Raw genomic sequence first — 24,437 nt, forward strand, 5'->3', positions numbered from 1 at the left:
AAGGCAGAACAGGACAGTGATTTATCGTCAAATTGCCTTTTGCTATTAAAATAAGCTCCAACGGGTTAAAAGCTGCAGCAAATGTCCCGTCACTCTTTTATTGTGCAGCACAGTTCTGCCTCCTGACAGACGTCCTGTTTTTAACAGTGAGACGCTCTTAGCTTAGCTTAGCTCAGTCGCTACTTTGAAAGACTACTTTTAAAAATATTAGAGGTTAAAGGTTTTTTGGAAATAATGAAAGTCTGCATACTCTGATATGAGTATGCAGATGAGTATGACTAGAGGCAGATTAAAAAAACAGTTTTAAGTCAGTTTTGTATTTTTGTGGTTGTTTTGAGTCTGTGCACTTTTTGAATCTCTGTTTCTGTGTGTATCTGTTTCTCATTTTGTTCATCTGGAATATTATTGCAGTTGTTTTGAGTATTTTTGTGGTGTTTTTTAACCTTATTCTGATTGTTTTGTGTGTCTTTTGAGTATTTTGTGGTTATTTTTTGTCTCATGTGAGTTGTTGTGATTCTTGAATTTGACGCGTGTTCCACTGACTCTACGTGTTCATAAACATATTCCTCATATTGGCTTCCAAACAGGGCTTCACAAAGTTGTTAAATACACAATCAAAAACTTATAACGTTCCACACTACACTTTCTGTTACGCAGTTTCACTTCACACTGTTCTATATTGTGGCTACAGAATATGTCATGTCAATGCACCAAAAGTGTACTCTCACAGCAGTGTAAGGCAAATAAAAATACACATACAGTTAAAATAAACCCAGAAGCCATTTAAAATCAAACATTAGATAAATAAAACATCAAATTCCTATACTCAAACCAAAAGTTATTAATTGGCTCTTAAAGTGGTTTTGTGTCTGTCATCATTTTACATCTACTATTCTGTAGATGTATTATGTCTTCATTTTCAGAATTATTGTGGCTGTTTTGAGTCACATGTTTTTGAGTACTCTTTGGCCTTGTTTTGATTTAGGTCTATAATTCTTATTCTATTTCCTGGTTTCTATAAATGCCAAACAAAAAGTTCTGATCCAAATAAAGTGTTCATTAGTTTTTGGTGAGAGCTTCTTAAACTTGAGTGAGGAGGTGGAGCAGCGGTCCGTCACTGGCATCTCGCTTCATATCCGCTCACACTCTGGCTGCTGTGTTTCCTCTCTGGCTCCCACATCTTGCCCCGAGTCTTGTTGTTGATTTAGTTTTGAATTACTGTATACTGAGCCCCCCCCCCCCAAACTGGACCTGAGGTGATAATAGTGAAGCCCAGCAGACTGCCTGGGATAATGTATAGTTAATTAAAGAACAGTAAGAACTAAAGGGGCAATAAGTGGGATTTATTTACAGTCTCAGAGGAGAGTGAGTCCTGGTAGCATTACAGATCAATAGTGATTCACCTGGAACAGACCCTGATACTTCTGACTCAGGAAAACACACAGAATCTATTTGGGCACAAAGAATAATGGGGTTTAAAGACTTGCACCCTACAGAGATCGATATTACATGCATGCAGGGTTCAGCTTTAAGAGGAAGGTGTGTGCAGCAAAGGGTCGGTCACCACCAAAGAAAGCAGAAAGTGACAGTGTTGATATGTTTCCTGAAGAAAACGCACGCAACATGCCACAAGGGTCAAAGTTATACCTGGAAAACATGGAAGTGTCTCTGACCAACAAACCAGACACACACAGAGGTCTGCCAGTTGTTTTGAGACTTTGGTGTGATTTAGGCTCTCTGTGGTTGTTTGGAACATGTTTGCAGCCAGTTTAGTCTCTTTGTGATGGGACTGAGTGTCTTTGTGTTAATTTTAAGTCTTTTTGTGGTTGTTTTGCAGCTCTTTCTGGTCATATTGATTCTGTTTAGGATTGATAGACATGTTTCTGTGGTTGGTTTAAGTTTTTTGTGGTTGTTAATTCTCTTTATGTTGGTTTTAAACTTTTTTTGTGGTCCATTTGCCTTTGTTCTGGTTGGTTGAGTCCATTTGTTGTGGCGGTGACTCCTCTAGATTGTTTAGAGTCTTGTGATCATTTTAAGTCTGTTTATGGTTACGTTATATTTCCCTGTGGCCGTGGATCATTGGGATCAACTAAGACTTAATTAAAACAACACATGAAGAGAAGCACAAACCTGGTTGTATTCACATTTTGTTATTATCAGGTTTGATGATGTAAGACTCTCAGAACACCTGTGTGTGTGTGTGTGTGTGTGTGTGAAGTGTGTTTGTGTCTCACACCACACACGTTCCATGTGTGCCAGTATCTGAGCTCTTATCAGTGTGTGCCTGTGTTATGTATCATTACTTTGTGAGTGTGACAGCTTTCATAATTGCAGCGTAATAAATCTATAAGTGCTGACAGTGCTGGCCATTACCCACCATTGTTTAACCACAGCACGTTATGTAATGGTCTGCTGCCTCTGACATGAAAAACAGACTCTGCGACTTCTAAATCTCTCTCTCTGCTCGCACTCGTTGCATATAGATTGAACATTAAGATACTAAGTTGTGGCCTTGTAAGGCAGCGTGTGCACTAACCTGCCGTGTGCTTTATTCAAGCATCAGAGGGTGGTGAGGAATTTCAATTCTGCACGATGTAAAGTCTTGTTGGGAGAATTAAGTTGTTACTCTTACTCTAATACAGAAAAAAATGGGTCTCAACCCAGTGAACTCTTCCTGTTGTTTATAGGATGAATTAATAAGTTCAGTTTAGCTGGACTCAGAGATGGTTTTACAGCGTTCAGATTTCTGTCTGCTCATTAAAGACTCAGTCAGCTCCAAGACTTATAAATACTGAGAAATATGAAGCCTCTGTGGATCAAAAAAAACTACCACTGTTTGTGGAAGGACAGCCAGAAAAGAGGCCATTAAGACATTTTTAGGGGTAGAATATGATATAGTAAAAATATGTTTTGGGTTTTTATTTTTGCAATACCCTCAGTGGCCACTAGGCATAGCTGAGCGCCATCTGTTCAGCTCCATATTAAACCTCCTGTTATTAAGCAAATAAGCTCATTTTGTATGTCTGTGGTTCCAGTTTAACATTAAATCAAAGCCTCCACAAGGGGGCGTGGGAGAGGTGAAAAGATGCAAAAACACTGATTGATCAGTGTAGACTCTGAGCCCACTAATAAACAATACATGTAAAAAACTGCAGTTCCTCTATTGGCCACCTGGGGGCGGGCTTTAAAAGTGAGTCAGTCTGAACCGCCGTGTTAAAATGTTCAGTGTTACAGCAGAAACCTAGCAGCTCCACTCAGGCGCCACCTTCTAACTTCAGGCGTTGCCAAGATGGCGGCAGACTTCACGCTTAGCTATGTGCGACATTACATAGATTTGTTTGTCTTAAGCAAAAAAAATGTTCTCTCTAGTGATACCTGGTGGCATTAGTACCACCTGCTGGTGGTATTTGGTAACACCACGTTTCCAATAACATGTTGAGTTCAGACAGTTTTCACATTTTCAGTACCAGCAGCGACTGATCTCTGATTTGAGAGTCTACACTTGTAGATTTTACATTGCTAACTCATGCTAACACTTGCTACATCCACAGAAACACTGCAAACATGCCGACAAACGTGCGGTATAAACCAGGGCCCGGGCTTTGTTTGCTTTCTTCAAAAGATTTCTGTCCTTGGTGGAGCAGCAGTGTGTCAGGTTATCTGCACTCACACACTTTAAAACCACACAGACGCATTCAAACACACAAACTGCATGTTGTGCTGAATCCATGATCAGGTGAGGGAGATGGAGGCGGGCGGCGTTCAGAAAACGTCTCACTCTGTTTCAGGACAAATGGACTTTTTAATTGTCTCCTCAGGCTTTTCTGACGCTCAGTCATGATGTTGTGTCTGTCAGATATTTTAATTCTTTCAATGTTAAGTTTTCAAATGAGGATATTTTCTGCATTTTTGTGACCTCAAGTGATGATTCAAATATTGAAATGTGAAAAGAATCAGTTTTATCAGCATAAAACTCAAAGAATTATTTCTGGCTGCTGTTTTGCCCAGAATTAAAATTAATAAAAAAAACTCAAAAACTAAAAACATTTTTATTTTTATTATTCTGGACAGACAGATGCTCCGTGATTCTTCCAGATAAAAAGTAAATTTGGTTTCTTCAGCCTCTTTATCTGGTCACACTCATAGAATCATCCTGCAGACTCACTTAATCTCGAGTGGGTTGGGGAAAGAGAGAGAAATGGAGTGTGTATGTGTGTGTGTGTGTGGGTAGTAGGGTGGGAGGGAGTCTGGTCTCTGGAGCCTTTAAAAGACCTGCAGCAGCGAATCCCTGATCCACATCTGGAGTCTCTGCGCGCCACGGCCGGTCGCAGTCATCACGTTTGTTTTGTGGCCGCTGTTCGTTCGCGCCACCGAGGATTCCACAGTGACCGTTACGCACTAGCGGGCGGGCACCTCGGTGCGCCCGGAGCACACGCGGCCACCATGCCTTTTCCCACGGAGAGCTCCTGCAACACCGTGCGCCAAAACTGCACCGTGGAGTTGAACCTGACGCAGCAGCTGGAGAGCGGAGCCGCAGCCGGGAACATCACCGGGAGGAGGAACGACACCGACCCGTTTGGACGCAACGAGGAGGTGGCCAAGATCGAGATGACCGTCCTGACCCTGGCGTTTCTCGCGGCTGTGGTGGGGAACGTGAGCGTGCTGCTCGCCATGTACAAGACCCGGAGGAAACTGTCGCGCATGCACCTGTTCATGAAGCACCTGAGCCTCGCGGACCTGGTGGTGGCCTTCTTCCAGGTGCTGCCGCAGCTCTGCTGGGAGATCACCTTCCGCTTCTACGGGCCGGACTTTCTGTGCCGCATCGTGAAGCACCTGCAGGTCCTCGGCATGTTCGCGTCCACGTACATGATGGTGATGATGACCGTGGACCGCTACATCGCCATCTGCCACCCGCTGCAGACGCTCCAGCAGCCCACGCAGCGCGCCTACATCATGATCGGGTCCACCTGGGCGTGCAGCCTGGTCCTCAGCATCCCGCAGTACTTCATCTTCTCCCTGAGTGAGGTGCACCCCGGCTCGGCCGTCTACGACTGCTGGGGACACTTCATGGAGCCGTGGGGGCTGCGCGCGTACATTACCTGGATCACGGTGGGGATCTTCCTTGTACCCGTGGTCGTGCTCGTGTTCTGCTACGGATTCATCTGCCGCACAATCTGGAGCAACCACAAGTACAAGACCCGCAGGAGAGGCGCGAGCGCGGTGGCGGAGGCCAACAAGAACGGGATCCTGGGCAGGAACTCGGTCAGCAGCGTCAGCACCATCTCACGCGCCAAATTACGCACCGTCAAGATGACTTCTGTGATCGTGGTGGCGTACGTGGTGTGCTGGGCGCCTTTCTTCACCGTGCAGATGTGGTCGGTGTGGGACCAGACCTTCTCCTGGGACGGTGAGTGATCTGATCTGTCAAATTTATCTTTGTTTAACAAACAACTCCACATCTTTAATCAAATGATTTAATAACATACAGTTTATTGCTGGTCTGCTCTTATTTTAGTAAAAGAAAGAGATTAGAGATTATTATTTTGAATTCTTCACACAACGAACCACAGATGGACTGATGATAAAACTGTGATAACAGATATAAAAGTTTATTTAATTTGTGTGAAACAGCTCAGTAAATGTCACCAACCTGTCACTGTGTTAGTGCCACATATAACCTTCTCTCTGAAAGTTGTAAAGTGAATATCTGCCATCTAAGTCAAATTTTTGGCTCTCATCTTTGTGTATTTAGTGCAGACTGTAACGCAATCATCTTTTAATCTCACCACTGGTCCTTTATTTTCCTTTTTCTTCTGACTGTATGTACATCTTGGTGTCCAGGCTGCTCTGTGAACTGTGAGCCGATGAGTGAATCTGCGTTTTTTGGCTGGTTTACAGCACTTTCTCTTGTGTAAACTCTGCGATCTGTGTGGTTTAAGGAGACAAATCAGAGCTTTGCAGCCTATTAAAGTGTCCGCACACAGGAATGTTCCTGACCGATGCCTCTCAGTGTTCAATAAGCGGCCAGTTTGCAGCGATGGTGTGAAAATATATTCCTGTCAGGCTCCGAAAGCCTCAGAAAGCAGTGCCTAGACTGTCATGAGTCAGAAAGACTCTCCTCTAAGGCTGTAATGAAATTCTTCAGGTGGGTGAGCAGCTGCAGGTGTTTTCAGACCAAAGCTGAGAAATAAAATTCATACCCGCTCCGTCAGGTGCATCTCTGAACTTTAATTCATGTGGAGCAGCTGCTCTGCAGGCTCATTACAGACTCCACCTTTCACCCTTTAACCCCTTTAGTCCATTTTGTGTGCTAAAATGGAAGCATTGGAGTCTCAGCCGGCCTCTGATGGCTTTCTGCTGCCGCCACATTTACAACAACTGATGTGCTAAGTTATCAGGCACAGGAGGAAAAATATGTCACAGCTGTACAAAGTCAAGGTTCAGCCTCCGGGGTGGAGGAATGAACTGCACTTCCTCCAGTGTCCACTTGATGGTGGCTTCAAAACTGAGTCAGAACAACTCACAACAGTCATGCCGCCGTAAAAAGCAGTTTTTAGGCATTGAGGCCCCAGCTGTTGCCATGGTGACAACCTCAGCCCATGAGCTCCTGTTAATCCAAATACAGGCAAAGAGGTGCTGAGGTGTTGTAAACACTGGGTGTTTTAACATGGAGGACCACAGGTAAAGACTTGGCGGCCATCTTGGAAGAGTCACTTCCCTGTGTGACCACTTGATGGCGCCGGTCAAAAACAAATAAATCTGACTGTTGTCAGCTATAAGAGAAAAAGTATTCTGAATTTGGAAATAAATCTGTAACAAATCAAACTGTTGGAGGATTAACTTCCTGTTTGAGGTACCGCTTTTTTACCAATATGGCGCCAAATACAGGTGCAGGTTTTTATTTTTTTTCTGTCAGCAGCCTTTTTCTGCCTCAGAATAACATCTAATGTTCATAAACGTCCTCATTCCTGAGGCTCACAGAGGCGACACTCAGCAGGTCGGCGCCTCAGAGCTTTGCCCCCTCCAGACGAACAGTAAACACAGTCATTGACGTCTGCTGGCGAGGCCCTTAAATCTGTGTTCCTGTTTCCCCACAGACTCTGAGAACACTGCCGTGACGCTCTCCGCCCTGCTCGCCAGCCTCAACAGCTGCTGCAACCCCTGGATCTACATGATCTTCAGCGGACACCTGCTCTCTGACTTCGCCGGCAGCCTGCCGTGCTGCCGCCGCCTTAGGAACAAGTTCCACCATCACGACTCGGACAGCAGCATCCGACGCACCACGCTGCTGTCCCGGCTTCAGGGGCCGCGGCTGTCAGAGCCCTTCACCCTAAACCCCACCACCTGTAAAACCTGCGTGCAGGTCCCGTCTGCATCCTGACCCGCGCAGGCGTCACCTGTGTGTGTTCAGTAATAGCCTGCAGTGTGCGCCAGTGAAGAAGGGGATGACCTCATCTGAGGGCGCGGTCACACCTATGCTTTGTTTTCTTTGGTCCGGTCCAGAGTGGAAACTCTGCAGCAGGTTTGTTTGTGTTCACACGGCTGTTAGAACTGAAGCTCTGCTCAGACTGCCAGCTGGAGGTCCTCAGCTTCAAAACAAACGCACTCACTTTGACTTTAGCTGTAAGTTGTTAGCATGGCAAGGCTAACAGTTGAAAGCGTCTCTCTCTCAGCCCACAGCCTGTGCTGCTGTGGGTTTGTCTCCCACTGTCACGAACTAAAAGAGGAAACCTACAGTAGGAATGAATGTATTTCAAATTCTGTGTTTGAGTCGTTTTTAATGTTTGATGCAAGTTTACAAGCTTCATTTTAAAACTTTAAGGATTATAAAATCTAATCTTAAACCATCACAGTGCTGTTAGCACTTTATAACTTCCATGTTCTCACTATTCAACATAAATCTATATTTATACTATAAAAAATACTGAAATCGTTCCAGAAAGCTGCTCAAGGGTGAGACATCAGTTAGAATAAAATAGGTTTGTCACCTGAAGATGTTCTAAAATGCAATCTGACAGATCAGAGCGCTGTGACGCTGCATTCACTGACTGCAGCAGCTTTGTTTATGTTAATAGACCCAGGTTGGATCTAACTGTAACCTAACAAACCTTCCACGGTCATTCTGCTGCCTAACTAGAGTAGAGTTTTGAAGTCCGTCATCAACCCAGAGCTCCTCCGTCTGACTCTATGGTGGTGCCTCTTTGGTTCTTTAACCAGTTATTCAGACACAAAAAAGTGACTCTGCTGCTGGTTACCCTGAAGCAAAGAGTCACTTTAGAGTAAGTTAATCTTTTTATAAGTTTATGTTTCCGTCTCTACTCTGCTGCCGCTTCAACTTGAAACTCTCCTCTTCAGACATCACAAACATCCTTCATGAAGTCAGCAGTCAGACCTCTGAAGCTTCACATTCATGTTAATCTCTGTCCAACACGCTGCAGTTTATTTAGATGCTAATTTATAAACACTTTAAATCAAATTATACAAACATGCTGTTTGATTTTAGCTCTCTTTCTTTATTTTAAGGCATTTTAGAAACTTCACAGATTCATAGAAGTTAATGACTTCATCCGAAGATCCTTATAAATATTATAAACTTATTTATGTGTATGGAATGTTGTGTTAAAAATATGTAAATATTTTGATGATGTTTAACTTTAAAGGAAAACAACAAACAACAGCAGCACTTATACAGACTTACCTTATTAACCTGTAAGATACAGCAGCTTATTGTTCGATGTAAGTAAATAACAACCAGTCCTCCACCCAGCAGGGGGCGCTGCAGCGATGGAGTAAGTCAGCTTTGCACACATGTATACTCGCAGCACTTTTATTTGTTTGAAGGTACTCTGACTGTCTGCTTCAGTCTCTGTAGTGAAAGAAATTAATATTAAATATTTTTTTTTACAGTCTTAGTAAATGTTCAGTGTCTGTGGTGATCACAGTGCACTTTGTTCAATAAAGGTGTTAATCTTAATCTGTCCGACACTCCAGCTTCATCAGCTGTTTGTTGACACTGATAATATTTCACTGTGTGATGTGACGTGTTTGGTCGCCACCGCCTCCTGAGAGAACTTTCTGAATCTTCAGCCACTGATGGCTACACGGTCTAAAGAAGAGCTGAGTCGATGAGGGCTCCTCTGTGTCATAATGTGTCTGTTACATCAACAGCACTCATGTCAGTTCCTCACAGAGCCTCCATCCTGATGCAGACTCTTGTTCTTGATTCTTATAAATTAACCCCTTACAGGCTGTTTCCATTAATCTAATGGCTGTGGATGAAAACACAAACATCCATTGTAATGTCACTAATTCATGCATAAATCATTTTTCTGGGATGATCGTGGTGAATCTTGCATCAGGCCATGATGGAACAGGTGCAGCAGCCACTTACACAACTTAAATGAATACATTAATCAGCTGATGCCTGAAATCCAGCTGAAAAAATAAACCTGCGGGCGCTGAGCTGTCCTCCGTCTGACAGGCTTCCACAGGATGTTTTTAGTGGTGCGTGGTGAGGATGGCAGCCTGAGGTGCAGCAACGCCTGAAATGGAAAGACGAATAAAAAAAGATGAGGGTGAGGGTGGAGCCTGACTCAGAGGGCAGGGCCTGGGAGAGGTTTTCTGTTTGTTTTCCTCTGCTGGACTTATTTGATCTGTTTTGTAGGTTTTGTCCTCAAAGTGCAACAACAACAATTAGACAAACATATTTCAACAAGGTTCATTTTGTCTTCACCTTTTAATAACCTAAAAGTATTCTTTTTAAACAGACCAGTGCCGTGTGTGTGTGTGTACATGTCAAGGTAACAAACACACAGCACTGGTCTGTTTAAAAAGAATACTTTTAGTTAACTAGACAAACTTTTTTGCACTCAGATCTGGTAGATAAACAACAAATGTCTTCATCTACAACAAACTTCTCTGCCATTTTCTTCACTGCGCTGATGGCTTCTCATCTCGCTAAGTATCTTGTAAGATTTGTGCAACAGGTGGTTTGGACCAGTCAGCTCCCTGTGAGGAGCTGCTGTCAGTTCTGAGTCCGAGTTTGGTTCAGTTTGTTTGGTTTTATTAAAACTGATTTATGCTCATATTGTCCTCACAAAGACACAACGATTATCTACACACATGCTAACTGCTACATGCTAGCTGGTTTGTTGAAGTTAGCAGATGTTGAGTGACAGATTAATGGCTGACGTATGGTTTGAGGAGCTGTTGTCAGCCAACTTACTTATGTGGAACTGCAGTTTTAGGCTCTTCATGCTTCTGCCTGGAGGTGTCTGCATGTACAGTGAAGACTCTGTTCTGTAACAAGCGTCTGTCGTCAACCCAAATATTAATAAAGATGTTACGATGATGTCACGACCCCTCAGATTGATCATTGGAACAGCTGCATATAAAACAGTTCAAACTGTCTTACATCCTTCTGCTTTAAAAACATGTGAATGAAACCAGCTCATAAACCTGCTGTGAATGGAGCAGCTTCCTGCTGCTCTGAAGGAATTCAATTCAGAATCAATCACTGTGTCCTTAGGGGACGTATTTCTAGTTTTTGCAGGAAATCAGAGACAGGAAGTGCATTGTTAGAGACAGGAAGCGCAGATGAATGCAGTGGAGCGAGTCTTTGAAAAGCAGCATTTCCAACATTAAAGCTGGCGGGCGGAGTCCATCCTGTGGTCGGGTCTAAGTGGTCTCTATCGTTCTATAGATCTCTGCCTCTCCATTTCCTTCATTACATTTAGTCTATTTGTCCATCTCAGAATTAGGCAGAACCCAAAATGAGCTCTTATCTGGTAAATGTCCTCGCTTGTCTTCCAGCAGCCAAATCTCAAAAAAAACTCAAACCTCCACAGACGCTTTAACAGTTCTAACAATAGACAGACCTCTGTCCACTGTGTCCGCCTGGTTGTTGTTCGTCAATACAGACCATCATTCATTGTCTCCATGGTCGTTTCATATCTTTATAGTTGTTGCATTTGAAGCTTCCTTTGTCTCGCTTTGTGCTTCTATCTCTTTGTGGTTGTTTCGTGTCTCTTTGTGGTTGTTCTGTGTCTCCTTGTGGTTGTTTTGTGTCTTTTTGCGGTTGTTATGTGTCTCCTTGTGGTTGTTTTGTGTCTGTTTGCGGTTGTTTTGTGTATTCTTGTGGTTGTTTTGTATCTCTTTGTGGTTGTTTTCTGTCTCATTGTGGTTGTTTTGTGTCTCCTTGTGGTTGTTTTGTGTCTTTTTGCGGTTGTTATGTGTCTCCTTGTGGTTGTTTTGTGTCTGTTTGCGGTTGTTTTGTGTCTTCTTGTGGTTGTTTTGTATCTCTTTGTGGTTGTTTTCTGTCTCATTGTGGTTGTTTTGTGTCTCCTTGTGGTTGTTTTGTGTCTGTTTGCGGTTGTTTTGTGTCTTCTTGTGGTTGTTTTGTATCTCTTTGTGGTTGTTTTCTGTCTCATTGTGGTTGTTTTGTGTCTCCTTGTGGTTGTTTTGTGTCTTTTTGCAGTTGTATTGTGTCTGTGGTTGTTTTGTGTCTCCTTGTAGTCGTCTTGTGTCTCTTTGTGGTTGTTTCGTGTCTCTTTGTGGTTGTTTTGTCTCTTTGTGGTTGTTTGGCCCTTTGTATCAAAACACAACAGTTACACTGCAGCCCACTGAAAATATCCCAATAAATGAGACATACAGTAAAAATAAACCATTACTCTCCGCTGCAGCTCCTGTTGTTGTTGGAGGATGTGTGTAGAGAGGGATTGTGTAATTTCTGACAGCAGTTGTAGATTCAGAGATGTCAGATAATCATGGCGGCCGGCGGTCCTCTATGAGCCTCATTATAGACGGCTTTGTCCCGGCGGGGCCTGATAGGAAAAGCACTTCCTGAATGCACGGACACATGGCACGTAAACAGGGGAAGAGCTCCATTTGCACATACGTGACTTCCAGAGAGTTTCAAAATAAAATACCTCTGCGGGGGAGGGGGGTGTTTGTGGGTCAGAAACAGATTAAAAATCTGATGGAGATGAAGACAGCAAGCTCGAAACACAACACATGATGAGGCTGCTTTGAAGGAATGTTTACCATTTCAAGATGTCCGCTTCATTTCTCTGAATGAACAGAGTCTGACCTTCGTCTAGAATTCACATCCAGATGTTTTACATAAAACAGTTTATGTTCCTGAGGAACTTTGTTGTGTAATACAGAAAATCACAGCTGTGCTGAGGGTTTCTTCTTTTCTATTTCTTAACTTTATTTTATGTTAGCTTTGTGCTAACTTTCCAATGTTACATGCTAATCTGTTCAACTAAGACAACAGACAGTACACTTGCTAAACTTATTTTGTCTTAGCATGTTAGCATTGTTAGCCTGTGTATACACTAAAACATGTTATTATTATGAGCCTGATAGAAGGGTCACTTTGTGTTTTACATTAATTAGCATTTAGCTTAGCCTTGAATAAAAATGTAGGCTATTTACTTATGCTGAACATATTGCTAATTAGCATTGCTAATTTGCTGTTAAACATTGGGCATAACTAATTTGGGTTTAATGATAATTAGAATTGTTAGCATGCTAATACAGTACTAAAATTAGCTAAAACATGCCTCCATTGTACATTGAATTAGCTCATTCACTGTACTCCAGTGTGTGGGTGGAAAATATCTTCAGCAGCATGTCTCTGAACTTTCCTGACTGCAGACATCAGTCATAATTACACATATTGTGAATAATGTAAATCTTCACATAAGTCCGGCCCCGGGCGACATGCACAGTTACATAAAGTGAGATATATGAGAGGCTCCTTGTAGCGGGCATGCAGTCTGAGCAATAGATTAAAAAAACTGAAGTGCCAGGAATTGAAGAAGCAGCAGATAACAGACGGATTGTTTTCTGATGTGCAGTCAGACCCGAACATCTGGGAAACATGCTGCTGGACGAGCGGTGCGTTAGCGTGTCACCGTGAGTTCACATGACAGGCTGCTTGTAAAGCAGGAATGGCAGCAGGATAATCAGAAGCAGGAGTCGAGTTATATCACAGCAGTGCTGAACCTTCATCTAAACATGGAAATTCAGTTTGAAGTGTTTTGTGACGGACTGACGCAGCTTTGAAGCTTGTTGAAAGATGACGGCTTCAGGTTCTTTCATTTCCACAAAGAGACACGAGCGCTTCCATCAAAATGTTCTTCTTGTTTCGGACTCTTTTCGCATAAAAATATAAATGGCTTTGTTAATGCACTAACATGCTAGTTGCTAAAGTGTGAGGAAGGTAAACCTCCACTGTAGCATCCAGTCGAAAGAAGTTAGCCAGAACTGATGGTTTTATGGCTCCTTTTAATAAACTGTTGCTGTCCATCAATTAAACAACCAACCAACCAACCAATGTAAGAGCTGCATACAAATACAAACACATGACATGTTACAACTCACACAAAGTTACAGTTTTCTTAATTGACACATAACTAACATAAATTTGAACATTAAACATGACATACCTTGTTACCACTTTATACCATTCTCCGTTTGACCGTAGTTACTGATTGTCCTTGTTTTGTACTTAGTTTACCGTCTTTCTGTATCCATGTTGTTAGTGCTCTTTTCTATCACCCTCCTTGTCTATGTGCGTCGCTCATAAACTTCCAGTCTGGCAGGAAGTGTCAAAATAAAAGTCGTCTTTGTCCTTTTTTGCTCAGATTTCTGTCTCCAAGACATATTTTAACTCTCCTAACAAGTCCACCTTTGTCTGTTACAGTCTCTAAGACTCTTCCAAGCCAAGCTTGTTGTGTTTCATCAGTGTCCATCACTATGTCACCTACTTGAATGTTTCTCTTAGGTCTGTGCCATCGCTGTCTGACCATGAGGTTGTGGAGATACTCTTTTCTCCAGCGACTCCAAAACTGCTCCACCAGGAACTGTACTTGCCGCCATCTTTTTTGTGCATATAAGTCCTCTCTAATAAACTTTCCAGGAGGAGGCAGAGGAGGAGTAGCCTTCATAGTGATGAGGTGATTGGGAGTGAGTGGTTCCAAACTGTTAGGGTCATTCAGATTCTCTGTTGTGAGAGGGCGACTATTCACAATTGCTGCTGCTTCATATAGAAAGGTCCTCAGAGAAGCATCATTGAGTCGAGCAGATAAGCATGTGAGTGTAGCCTTGAGAACATTCCTCACAGTCCTTATTTGTCTCTCCCACACTCCGCCTGCATGACTTGCGTGAGGTGCATTGAATGTAAAATCACATTATTTTTCAGCAAGGAAGGTTGTCAGTCTCTCAGCATCAACTTCCTGTAGGGATGCAGTAAATTTGTTTTTGGCACCTACAAAATTGGTTCCTTGGTCACACTTAATTTTTCTGACTGAACCGCGAAGTGCGATAACACATCGGAGTCCATTAATAAATGCATCAGTTGACAGATCATCTAACATTTCCACGTGAATGGCACATGAATAAAAACATGTAAAGAGCAAGCCATATCTTTTGTGTTCTTTTCGTCCTTGTTTGATGATGAAGGGGCCAAAGACATCCATGCCACAATAGGTGAAAGGTGGAGAGGGTTCCACCCGTTCTGCTGGGAGATCGCTCATTTTCTGTTCTTCAACAGATCTCCTTAGTCTCCGACAAAACACACACTGTCGGATGTAGGATGCAACTGTTTGGCTCAGTCTGGGGATCCAATAGCCACTGGAACGTATTTTATTCATAGTAAAGCCTTTACCTTGGTGGTTAACCCTTTCATGGTAGTATGCAACCATCAATTTTGTGATATGATGTTCACTAGGAATAACTGTTGGGTGTTTAAATGAGTCAGGGAGAGATGAATTGTGCAGTCTTCCTCCCACCTTGAGTAGACCATCACTGCCTAAAAAGGCATCAAGATGATGAAGTTTGTTGTTCTTTGGTAATGGTTTACCTCTGCTTAGTATCTTTATTTCTTCATGATATGTTTGTCTCTGTAGATCTTTGATGATCACAAGTTGATGAAAACTGACAGTCTGTTGTTCCCCTAGATGCTTTGTCTGCTGGGTTTTCACAAGTTGGAACATAAAACCACTGCTGGGGTGTCGTGTTGTTGCGGATCCTTTGCACTCTGTTAGCGACAAATGTATGAAAACGTCTTGCTTCATTACTTATGTATCCTATGACGACTTTAGAGTCTGTCCAAAAGAACTCTTCCACATTACTGAATAACAGCTATTCTCTGAGCATATTACTCACTGTGACTGAGACTGTTGCTGCTGTAAGCTCTAACCTTGGAGTCGTGGTGACCTTTGAGGGGGACACTCTAGCTTTTCCCATGACAAAAACACAGTGAACATCTCTGTCTTTGTTTATCATTCTCAGGTAAGAACACTGTCCATATCCAGTAATGCTTGCATCTAAGAAGTGATGCAGTTCGTTTTTTACCACTTCTCCAAAGTCGGCAGGCACATAACACCTGGCTATTTGCAGTTTCTCCAGATTATTGAGATTCTTTTTCCAGCACTCCCACCGTGGTCCCAGATGAGCAGGCAGCGGGTCGTCCCACCCAGTTCCTTGGCGACACATTTCTTGTAAGATTCTTTTGCCATGGAGGAGATAGGGGGCAACAAAACCCAGAGGATCATATATCACTGCAACTGTGGATAATATTCCACGCCGTGTGGGAGGTTGGTCTTTCAGGGCAATATTGAAAGTAAAACAGTCCTTTTCTATGTTCCAATGAATGCCTAGTGCTCTCTCTGTTTGTGTCTCACAGAGAGCGAGGTCCTTTGTTTTGATGTCAATTGCATGCTCTGATGCTGGTATGCTGCTTAGGACAGTACTACTGTTGGACACAAATTTATGCAGCCGCAGGCCTCCTCTGGCACATAGCTCACGTGCCTCTCGAGCTAGCTGTATGCCATCTTCCACTGTTTTTACACTTGTGACTCCATCATCTACGTAAAAGTCTCTAGCTATGAACTGAGAGCCCAGTTGGAATGTACGGCTATTCTCTTTGGCTAGATGTTTCAGTGCATAGTTTGCACATCCTGGTGAAGAGACAGCGCCAAAGAGATGTACTGTCATCCTGTATGTTTGAGGTTGCATGCTTGTGTCTCCATTTTTCCACCATAAGAAGCGGAGGTAGTTGCGGTTATTTTCTCTGACTTGGAATTGATGGAACATTTTTTCTATGTCGCATAATAGGGCTATTTGATGTTGCCTAAAGCGTACAAGGACACCTGTCATATTGTTGATCATGTCTGGGCCAGCCAGAAGATGTTCGTTGAGACTGGTCCCTTTATGTTTGGCTGAGCAGTCGAACACAGCTTTTCAGGCTTCTTTGGGTGATAGATGCCATGATGTGGTATATACCATGTCTCACCAGGGAGTCCATCATCTTTAGCTTCCTCTGCTTCACCTCTTTCAATGATGCCATTCATGTATTTGATGTAATCCTGTCTGTATTTATCATCTTGAGTGAGTTTTCTTTTGAGCTGATTGAGGCGGACTTCTGCGAGCTGTCTGTTATCAGGCATTTGTGGCCTTTCCTTGAATGGCAATGGCATCTCATAATGCCCTTCTTCCGTTTTCTTTATGCCTTTTTGAAGCTTGTCCAGGAAGATAAGATCTTCTTGAGACACTGTGTTGTCATTTCCAGTGGCTTCTCTAAAGTCACTTTCCAGTGCGTGGATTGCATCCATGGAAGTTACTGGGGGCATTTCTTTCACAGTAACACGATGACAGAGGCTGCTCTTCATGTCCATCTGCAGGTGAGTTTCTGAACTGCCAACTATGCTCCACCCTAGGTCCGTCTGAACAGCATAAGGCTCGTCATCTTTGCCTAATATTGTTTGCTTTGGTGCTAATGCTCTGGGACAGTTACAACCTATGAGGAGACCCACTTCACAGCTGAGGAGAGGAGGGACTTCATCTATGATTTGTGACAGATGACACCAGCGCTTGGCAGTTTCACAGGTTGGTATGTTCTCTCAATTTGCAGGTATATAGTCTTTTGTATATGCATGAGGGATTGTGATGACTGTTGTTTTTTGTGAAAACTGTTGTTTTTTGCACAAATGTCACAGCTGAGGCGGTGTCTACAGTCTTTTGCACTGTGACCTTTCTTCAAACAGCCATAACACAGATTGTTGTCTTTAACATATGCCCTTCTATCTTCAAGAGACATTTCTATGAGGTTTGGGCACTTGTGGAGCTGATGTATGTCCTCACACAATATGCATGGAGATCCCAAATGCACTCTGGTCGCTAGCTGTCTGTCCGTTTGTACAGCTGCTTTCATGTTAAACACGCTTGCTTTGTTCCTTTTAATGTCCTTTACATTTCTTTTGTCATTGTTTACATCCAGAGAGAAGTGCATTAATGGAAGTGACTGGGTTACAGGCAACTTCTGCTTCCATTGTCAGGAATGTAGCAAAATCACTAAAGCCGGGAAAATCTTTGCCCTCCATCAAGGTCTTTGTGACTTTGCGATTCCACCTGGCAGCTGTCCATTCAGGCAGTTTTTGTAACAGTCTTTGGTTTTCATCACAGCCATTCAGTATTTTCAGTCCCTTTACATGAGGCATAGCGCGCATGCATGCATTTATAAAATCTGTTTCTTAGTTCTTCAGCATCTTTTGACTGTATCTTATGCCAGCTGGATAATTTCTCTCTAAATGATTTCTGAATGACAAATGTCTGGCCATATTGCTGGTTGAGCCTTTCACAGGCATCTTGGTAAGCTTCTTCATCATTTCTGTAGAAGGTTCCCTCAAGGCATTTACGAGCTGGACCACTTACATATCTTTTTAGATAATACAGTTTATCTGCAGCAGAAATGCCCTTTTGATCAATTAGTGACATGAAAGTAGATTTCCATTCAAAGTGAATTGGCTCACCAAAGAATATCATTGGTTCTGGTGTAGGAAGCCTGTTCATCATTATACTGTCCTGCAGGGCCTTTGCAAGCTGAGTGACACCAGGGGGTTCTGACAACATGGGTGAGTTTGATGGAGCTGGTGTAGGGGGCTGTGGTACAGGATTCAGACTCACTTGCTCACTCTTGGTTGTGCATCACTCATTTGTGTTATCTCTTTTTCATAGGCCTCCAGTCTGGCCCGAGCTGCCTTTACATCCTTTTCACCCTGTAGACGTTCTAGCTCTTGTTTCTGGATTTCTATTTCTTTCTTGTGTTGCTCCTCCAGTGCCTTTATCCTTTCTCTTTGCTTTCTTTCCTCTTGAGCTATCTTATATTCAGCCTCTTTCGCTCTTTCAGCCTTTGTCGCCTCTCAATCCAGTCAGATTCTCATTAGTAACAGCATCCAGGACCAGTCCAGTGGAAACATGTCTTCATAATCTGGTTAAAGCAAAGTGATCTGCTGCATCCTGTGTGGGCGCTAACACCACCACCTGCTCATCATCAGGTTCAGCCATCAGAAAAGCCCCCATGACGGATCTGGAACTGTTCATGACAGCAAGATGTCACATGATGCAGCGTGTGTAGCTGTTAGCTAGCCGACACTGTGGATAAACAATTTAGCAACTAGCTGCTAGCCAAAAACAGCCAGGATACAGACTAAAACCAGTTAGCTAAAGTAAGCTAATGGCTAAAATGACAAACTAGCATGTTTTATATGGCAGCTACTCAAATCTAAAGTCATAAATAATTAAAAAAACGTAACAGCAGCCCAATGACTCATGCTAATTTGGAACAGTCGGCTTTTCAGCAGATTTCTCAAAATGTCATGTGTGAATCTCAGGGAGGAAAATGAAAAATGAAAGATCTTCATGCACCGTGTGCAGAACAGGATGGACTGAAGAAGAGTCATATAACTACAGAAGAATGTGGCCTAGAAGGATGGAGGAGCGGTGAATCATCACATTGTTAAACAGGAAGAAAACTTAAGTTTAGGCCTGACAGTCTGTGTGTGTCTGCACAGGAACACAGCATCAGTTCACTGTCAGAATATAAATAACAACAACAATAATGGCGCACACACAAAGTGCAGCAGTGATGGATCACAGCAGCACACTCACAAAAAGCAATAATGTCTGAACATGATGAGACAATAAAAAATCATTGTTTGTACATTTAAAACTCAAACACAGCATGGCAGGAGGAAATGAGAGGAACACAAAAAAACACAAACACAATGAAAACACAAACATAATGATTATTTAATAAGAAAAGAGAATATTCATAAACATAATGATGAGAATGTAGTGGGGAGCAACGCCACCTGGTGGTTAAAGGTGTTGCTGATAATCAATTCCAAATCACTCTGATCAATATTTCCACAGCTCCACACTCTGCAGGTCTTATCACGTGGGCTGTAACTCTCATTTCCCTTTTTAGACACGTGGCCGTCATGGGACGTCACGTGGTTGACGTGTGTCTATCTGACCTTTGATTTCTGGTCATTTTTTCACGTTTCAGTATATTCGGTGGCGCGCATATCGCCCCGTGAGCGCGCCCGTATCCACCCGTACGGAGTACGTCTCGGATGCGGAAGAGGACGCGGAGAGGACAGCGAGGCCTCGGGACACCGCATGCACTCAGGACTGACCCGGTAAGACGCTGTTCGGGTGATTCTGACCGGTGTGTTAGATGGACTCATGGATAATATGATAATTCATGCTAAGAACACAGCAGCCAGCGGCTGACCGTCAGGCCGAGGACTGTGTCCATGTGTCCAGAGCTGCTGCTCAGGTGGAGACAGGCAGCAGCTCACACAACTGAAGTAAAGGTCTCAGTTCAGAGGGTTAAATCAGAGAGCAGCTCCATGCTGACTTACACCTGAAGGACCAGGATCAGCAAGTGGACTCATTTATCTGAGTCTGAAATAAAAAGACACTCTTTAAACTTATATTTATATTTCTATGGAAAATTCAAAAGCTTCCTCTTACTAAATGACCCCAGACGTGTCACTGAGCGTCCTCTGCTGTATTATCAGCTCAAGTCTGGAGTCACTCAGTGAAATGATGAAACCTTTTTAAATCAATAACCCAGCAGTGAGTCCAGCTGTGCTACTGAGTCCAGTGTTGTGTGCTTTGTCTACAGCTCAGTATGAAGGTGTGGAGCTGCTTGAATTAACCCCTCTGCTCCTGGTTCTAGTGGTTCATGAACAGTGTGAGACACCGACTGCTCAGGGGTGACCCCTGGCTTCAGGAGGTTCCAGTGGTTCAGGTCTTCTGTTTACTTCCATCTTGCACTACTTGCACACTAGTACCACCTCACCGATCCATGTGGTACCTATTACATTATTACACTGTTACACTCATTCATATAAGGGTCTATGTTTGCCATTACAACCACCACTTATTTTATTTTCTGTTCATTGTATGTCTGTTATGTCATGTCTGTTATGCCATGTCAATTTATAGCCTTACCTTTACCTTACCTTTACCTTACCTTTACCTTACCTTACCAATTTATAGCCTTACCTTAGTTTACCTTGTTTACTTGACCTTATTTACCTTAATTTTATCTTAATTTTATCTTATTTCATGTTAATTATTATATGTTTTTATGTATGCACCAATCATTAAGGCAAATTTCTAGTAATGTGAATCCCCTTTACTTACATGGCAATAAACACGATTCTGATTCTGATTCTGAAGTCATCTGCAGTTCAGAGTCCGTCTCTGTCTCTGTGTCTCTGATTGGTCAGACTCCACAGACCGCCATGCTCCGGGCCGCTCCGCCCCTGCTCTCCGTCCAGCCCACCCGTGCCCTGGTGGATGAGCAGTTCAGCGTGTTGGTGGAGAAGCTGCCGCTGGCATGTCCGGTGACGGTGCGCTCGCTGCACCACTCCGAGGACAAGGACGACTGGGAGGCCTATGGCTTCTACGTCAGTGACCACAGAGGGGTGGTGTCTGGTAGGACCCGCCTCCTCTTTGAGTGTTGAAGGTTTAATTCTTTACGTCGCATGCCAATTTATCCCATGTCTTTCTCACAGTGTCAGAGGATCTGAGCTTTGGAGGCACGTACACCGGGAAGGAGCCCATGGGTTTGCTGTGGAGCATGCGTCCTGTCCCTGGCAGCCGTTCAGGCCTCAGGTGACTCGATGTCAGGGTTTAAACATAATGTACAGGTTCTCTTTGTCTCTAGAGATGGGGCCGTCTCTGGATCCAGGTCCTGTGGATTTGTTCACAAACAAATCTTTTTCAAAACAGCAGATTGTAACAAACAAAGCCTCCACCAGGGGGCACCACAGTGTTAAAAATGACGCAGAGATATCCTTCATTGTGTCTGTCGGAGTGTGTCACTGCCTCTGATCCATCCAGGGGTAAATAAGTTATTTTATTGGCCCGTCAGGTTGAGGAGGAGGAATGTGTGCGGCCCTATGTTGGTCAACATCTTGGTGTACAGTGGACACGAGGGCTTCAGGGGCCGGGCCCCTCTGGCCTCAGTGCTCACAGAGAGATGGCACATGGCTCCAGGCGTCCAGAGGATCAAAGTGGGACAGGAAGGAGTGCGAGGGACCCTGTTCATACCTCCAGGTACGGATGGAGCAGCTGTCAGGGCCCGAGGCGTCCTCTGAGTGCCCGCAGCTGTAGTCAGTGTTGTTGTCCTGAACATGGCTCTGTACTTGATGTCTAAGCTAGAAGACAGAACCCTGTCCATGTCTCTCCTCAGGTCCGGGACCCTTCCCCGGGCTGCTGGACCTGTGGGGAGGTGGAGGAGGCCTGGTGGAGTATCGGGCTGCACTGCTAGCATCTCGTGGTTATGTGTCTTTGGCACTGGAGTACTTCTCAGCTGGTGAGCTGCAGTCAGCTGATGTGGAGTTCAGTTACTTCGAGGTTTGGGATGCTGCATCGACCTGTGTGTTGTGTTACCTTTGTGTTGTGGTATTCTTAATGTCCTGGACTCTGCTCTGCACAGACTGCATTTAACATCATCAAAGAGCATCCCAAAGTGATGGCGGACCGGGTCGGCCTATTCGGCCTCTCCCTCGGCTCCATGGTCAGCCTGTACCTGGCGTCTGAAAGCACTGTGGTGCAGGTAAAGGCTGAACTTTCGGAGCTGCGCTCTGGTCAGGCTGTCGCTCTCTGACTGAAGCTCCTGCTGTGTTTCAGCCTCGCTGCATCGTCTGCATCAGCGGAAACTACTGTTATCCTCGAGGACAGATGCTGCGCGGAGTCAACGAAAATCTGAGGAAGTACGTGCGGTGTTTGTCAGATGATTTACACTACACACAGATTTACAGTGCACAGAAACGTGTGTGTGTGTGACAGCAGATATTTTGACAAAGAACGAGTGGATGAGAACAACCATCACATCTGGAGAGACATCAGTCTGGAAATCATCAAGGACCCCGCAGAAAAAGTCAATGTGAGTTATTTGTTGTTGTTGTTGTTCCAGCAGCAGCGTCAATGGAGCTCTGTCAGCTTTACATGTTGAATGTTTGTGGTGCCAGGTGTCGAAAATAAGCGCTCCAATGTTACTGGTCAATGGCTGTGATGATCAAAACTGGTGTACAGTGGAGACGGCGGAGGATGTGAGCTCACACACACACACTCTCTCTCTACAAAGTAATGTCCTTAGCCAGAGTGTTAGCTATGTTAACTCTTACAGGATAATAATTTAGTTACTCATCGGCCTAAACACAATGATCTTATTAAACCTGTTAACCAATATGTAACCATGCACAAGCTAATGTTAGCTGCTCTGTTAGCGTTCGACACACTGTGTGTGTGTTAATGACGCTCATGTGTCCATGCAGCCCTGTAGAGTTTGGGCTGTTTTCATTTGACCTTTGACCCACAGATTACCCAGATGATGCGAGCGGTCGGGAAGGAACACCTGCTGAGCAAACTGGCGTACCCTGACACCGGACACCTGATAGAGCCGCCATACTCGCCTCATTTCAGAGCCACTAACTTCATAGTAGACATCACCAAAAAGAAAGGTCGGTGAAACACACACACAGACAGGCTTTGGTTTATAGCTGACATTGTAAGGGTGTGTGTGTGTGTGTGTGTGTGTGTGTGTGCTGCAGTCATATTGCTGTGGGGGGGACAAACGAAACCTCACTCGGACGCTCAGGAGGACGCCTGGAGGAAGATCCTGAGCTTCCTGCAGCATCACCTGTACGGCAGCCCGACACTCAAAGCCCGGATGTGACCGAGCTTAGACGGCGGGAACATGTAATGCTGTGTGAGGAAGCCCCGATTTGTTCCCCCAGAACTGCCACGTGAGATCTGATCCTCCACACACTGAGCTCAGCTTTTACCTGGTCGTGTTCAAAATGTGCCTTATTCTCACAACCGTGTGCACGAAGCAACAAGCAGACACACACTGAAGAGTTTATATGACCAAACTTTGTTCTCTATTCGAACACTTACAGAAGCTATTCGTATTATTTTAGTATTACTGTTAATTAGTATTGTTGAGTATTTTAAAAGCTGGGATAGGCTCCGTCACTCCATCACCCTGCACTGCAGGACAAAGCGGGTTCAGATGATGGGACGGAGTTGTAACTTTTTCATACACTTCTTTAAATCCTGCATCTGTTTAGACTCCATTTAAAGTCATCAAAATGTTGGTATCAAGTGAAAAAACATACTATTAACAGTATTGTATTGTAAAAGTACAAGAAGTAACTAAGGCAGAATATGAATGCTAAAGCTAAAAAGCTAACTTCCTGTTATCCGTTTGATGTAAAAAGTTTGCAGAACAATAGAGACGATTATGTTAGCCAACAGATGTTAGCCTCTTTGGTCATAACATAAAATCATTTGTGTGATTTTTTTCGTGTGGATATTTGCAGTTTAAAATGTAACATCAGTGATTTGTTAGCTTTGTGTGTTAGCGACACAGGCGGCTCATCAGCTCATGGACATTATGGAACCTTTGGATGTTTGGAACCAGTTCTGTGTCTGAGTGCAGACAGGAAGTTTCTGTAAACATCTACCCAGATTTGTAATCTGATCAAAAATAAATATGAATTTATTTAAATAAATTTGTGTTTATTTTAAAGTTGTTTGACTGCTTAACCCTAGTTAACATTTCTTAGCCAATCTTTGTCATTTTGTTAAATGATTTTTAGACATGTGTATTGGTAAATATTACAGAAACGTTTTAAGGAATGCTAACCTCCTGCTAAATGCTATTGTGTTATTTTCAGACCTGTCATGGAGCTTAGAAGGAAAGCTCATGTTTATAATGATAACTAACTGTGCAGCCACACCTCATATTTCTTATTTAAATAGTTTATTTTAAACGAGCTAACAGGAGTTATTTTTCATAGTAAACAAACAGCTGTGTGTGTAGAAGTCTCCAGGTTTGATTTATTTAGCGTGCTCGTCTCTCAAAAGGGTTAAACTATCAGACATTCTGGCACGTTTACAGTCGGTTTGAATCCTGGCAGCGTTGTAACAGGTATACAGTCGTGTTATATGTTTACAACATGGATGTGCTTTAACTGGTCTGAGACTGAAGATGATGATGATGCCCCCCCCCACCCCCACCACAAACTTTAAAGGCACACACTTTCCAAACGTCTTCCTGTTCA

General features: G+C 43.6%; 2 protein-coding genes across 5 annotated transcripts; both read left to right on the forward strand.

The window, feature by feature from the left end:
• The first annotated feature begins 4,316 nt into the window (after nt 1-4,316).
• LOC114453372 (arg8-vasotocin receptor-like) lies at nt 4,317-7,428 on the forward strand. Its single transcript, XM_028433245.1, has 2 exons — nt 4,317-5,407; nt 7,098-7,428. The coding sequence occupies exons 1-2, from the start codon at nt 4,444-4,446 to the stop codon at nt 7,379-7,381; spliced, it is 1,248 nt and encodes a 415-aa protein (XP_028289046.1). The 5' UTR covers nt 4,317-4,443; the 3' UTR covers nt 7,382-7,428.
• An 11,928-nt stretch (nt 7,429-19,356) lies between these two features.
• LOC114427319 (acyl-coenzyme A thioesterase 4-like) lies at nt 19,357-23,881 on the forward strand. Of its 4 annotated transcripts, none has more exons than XM_028395326.1 (12): nt 19,373-19,490; nt 20,036-20,169; nt 20,592-20,799; nt 20,880-20,979; nt 21,239-21,423; nt 21,560-21,723; nt 21,806-21,925; nt 22,000-22,082; nt 22,159-22,255; nt 22,341-22,421; nt 22,691-22,832; nt 22,923-23,881. In XM_028395326.1, the coding sequence occupies exons 3-12, from the start codon at nt 20,607-20,609 to the stop codon at nt 23,045-23,047; spliced, it is 1,290 nt and encodes a 429-aa protein (XP_028251127.1). In that variant the 5' UTR covers nt 19,373-19,490; nt 20,036-20,169; nt 20,592-20,606; the 3' UTR covers nt 23,048-23,881. The 4 variants fall into 4 exon arrangements, with proteins under 4 accessions (XP_028251106.1, XP_028251116.1, XP_028251127.1 ...); XM_028395335.1 differs by having other exon boundaries at nt 19,411-19,490; nt 19,982-20,169; XM_028395305.1 differs by lacking the exon at nt 20,036-20,169 and having other exon boundaries at nt 19,357-19,490.
• Nucleotides 23,882-24,437: the final 556 nt, after the last annotated feature.

Source organism: Parambassis ranga, chromosome 2, assembly GCF_900634625.1.
Source record: "Parambassis ranga chromosome 2, fParRan2.1, whole genome shotgun sequence".
Classification (NCBI taxonomy): Eukaryota; Metazoa; Chordata; class Actinopteri; family Ambassidae; genus Parambassis; species Parambassis ranga.

Bases quoted from the DNA above. Each gene is read 5' to 3' on its own strand.
- LOC114453372 (XM_028433245.1), top strand. From the start codon at position 4,444: ATGCCTTTTCCCACGGAGAGCTCCTGCAACACCGTGCGCCAAAACTGC. The intron at 5,408-7,097 runs GTGAGTGATCTG...GTTTCCCCACAG, and splicing joins CCAGACCTTCTCCTGGGACG to ACTCTGAGAACACTGCCGTG.
- LOC114427319 (XM_028395305.1), top strand. From the start codon at position 19,425: ATGCGGAAGAGGACGCGGAGAGGACAGCGAGGCCTCGGGACACCGCAT. The intron at 22,256-22,340 runs GTGAGTTATTTG...TTGTGGTGCCAG, and splicing joins ACCCCGCAGAAAAAGTCAAT to GTGTCGAAAATAAGCGCTCC. The intron at 22,422-22,690 runs GTGAGCTCACAC...TTTGACCCACAG, and splicing joins CAGTGGAGACGGCGGAGGAT to ATTACCCAGATGATGCGAGC.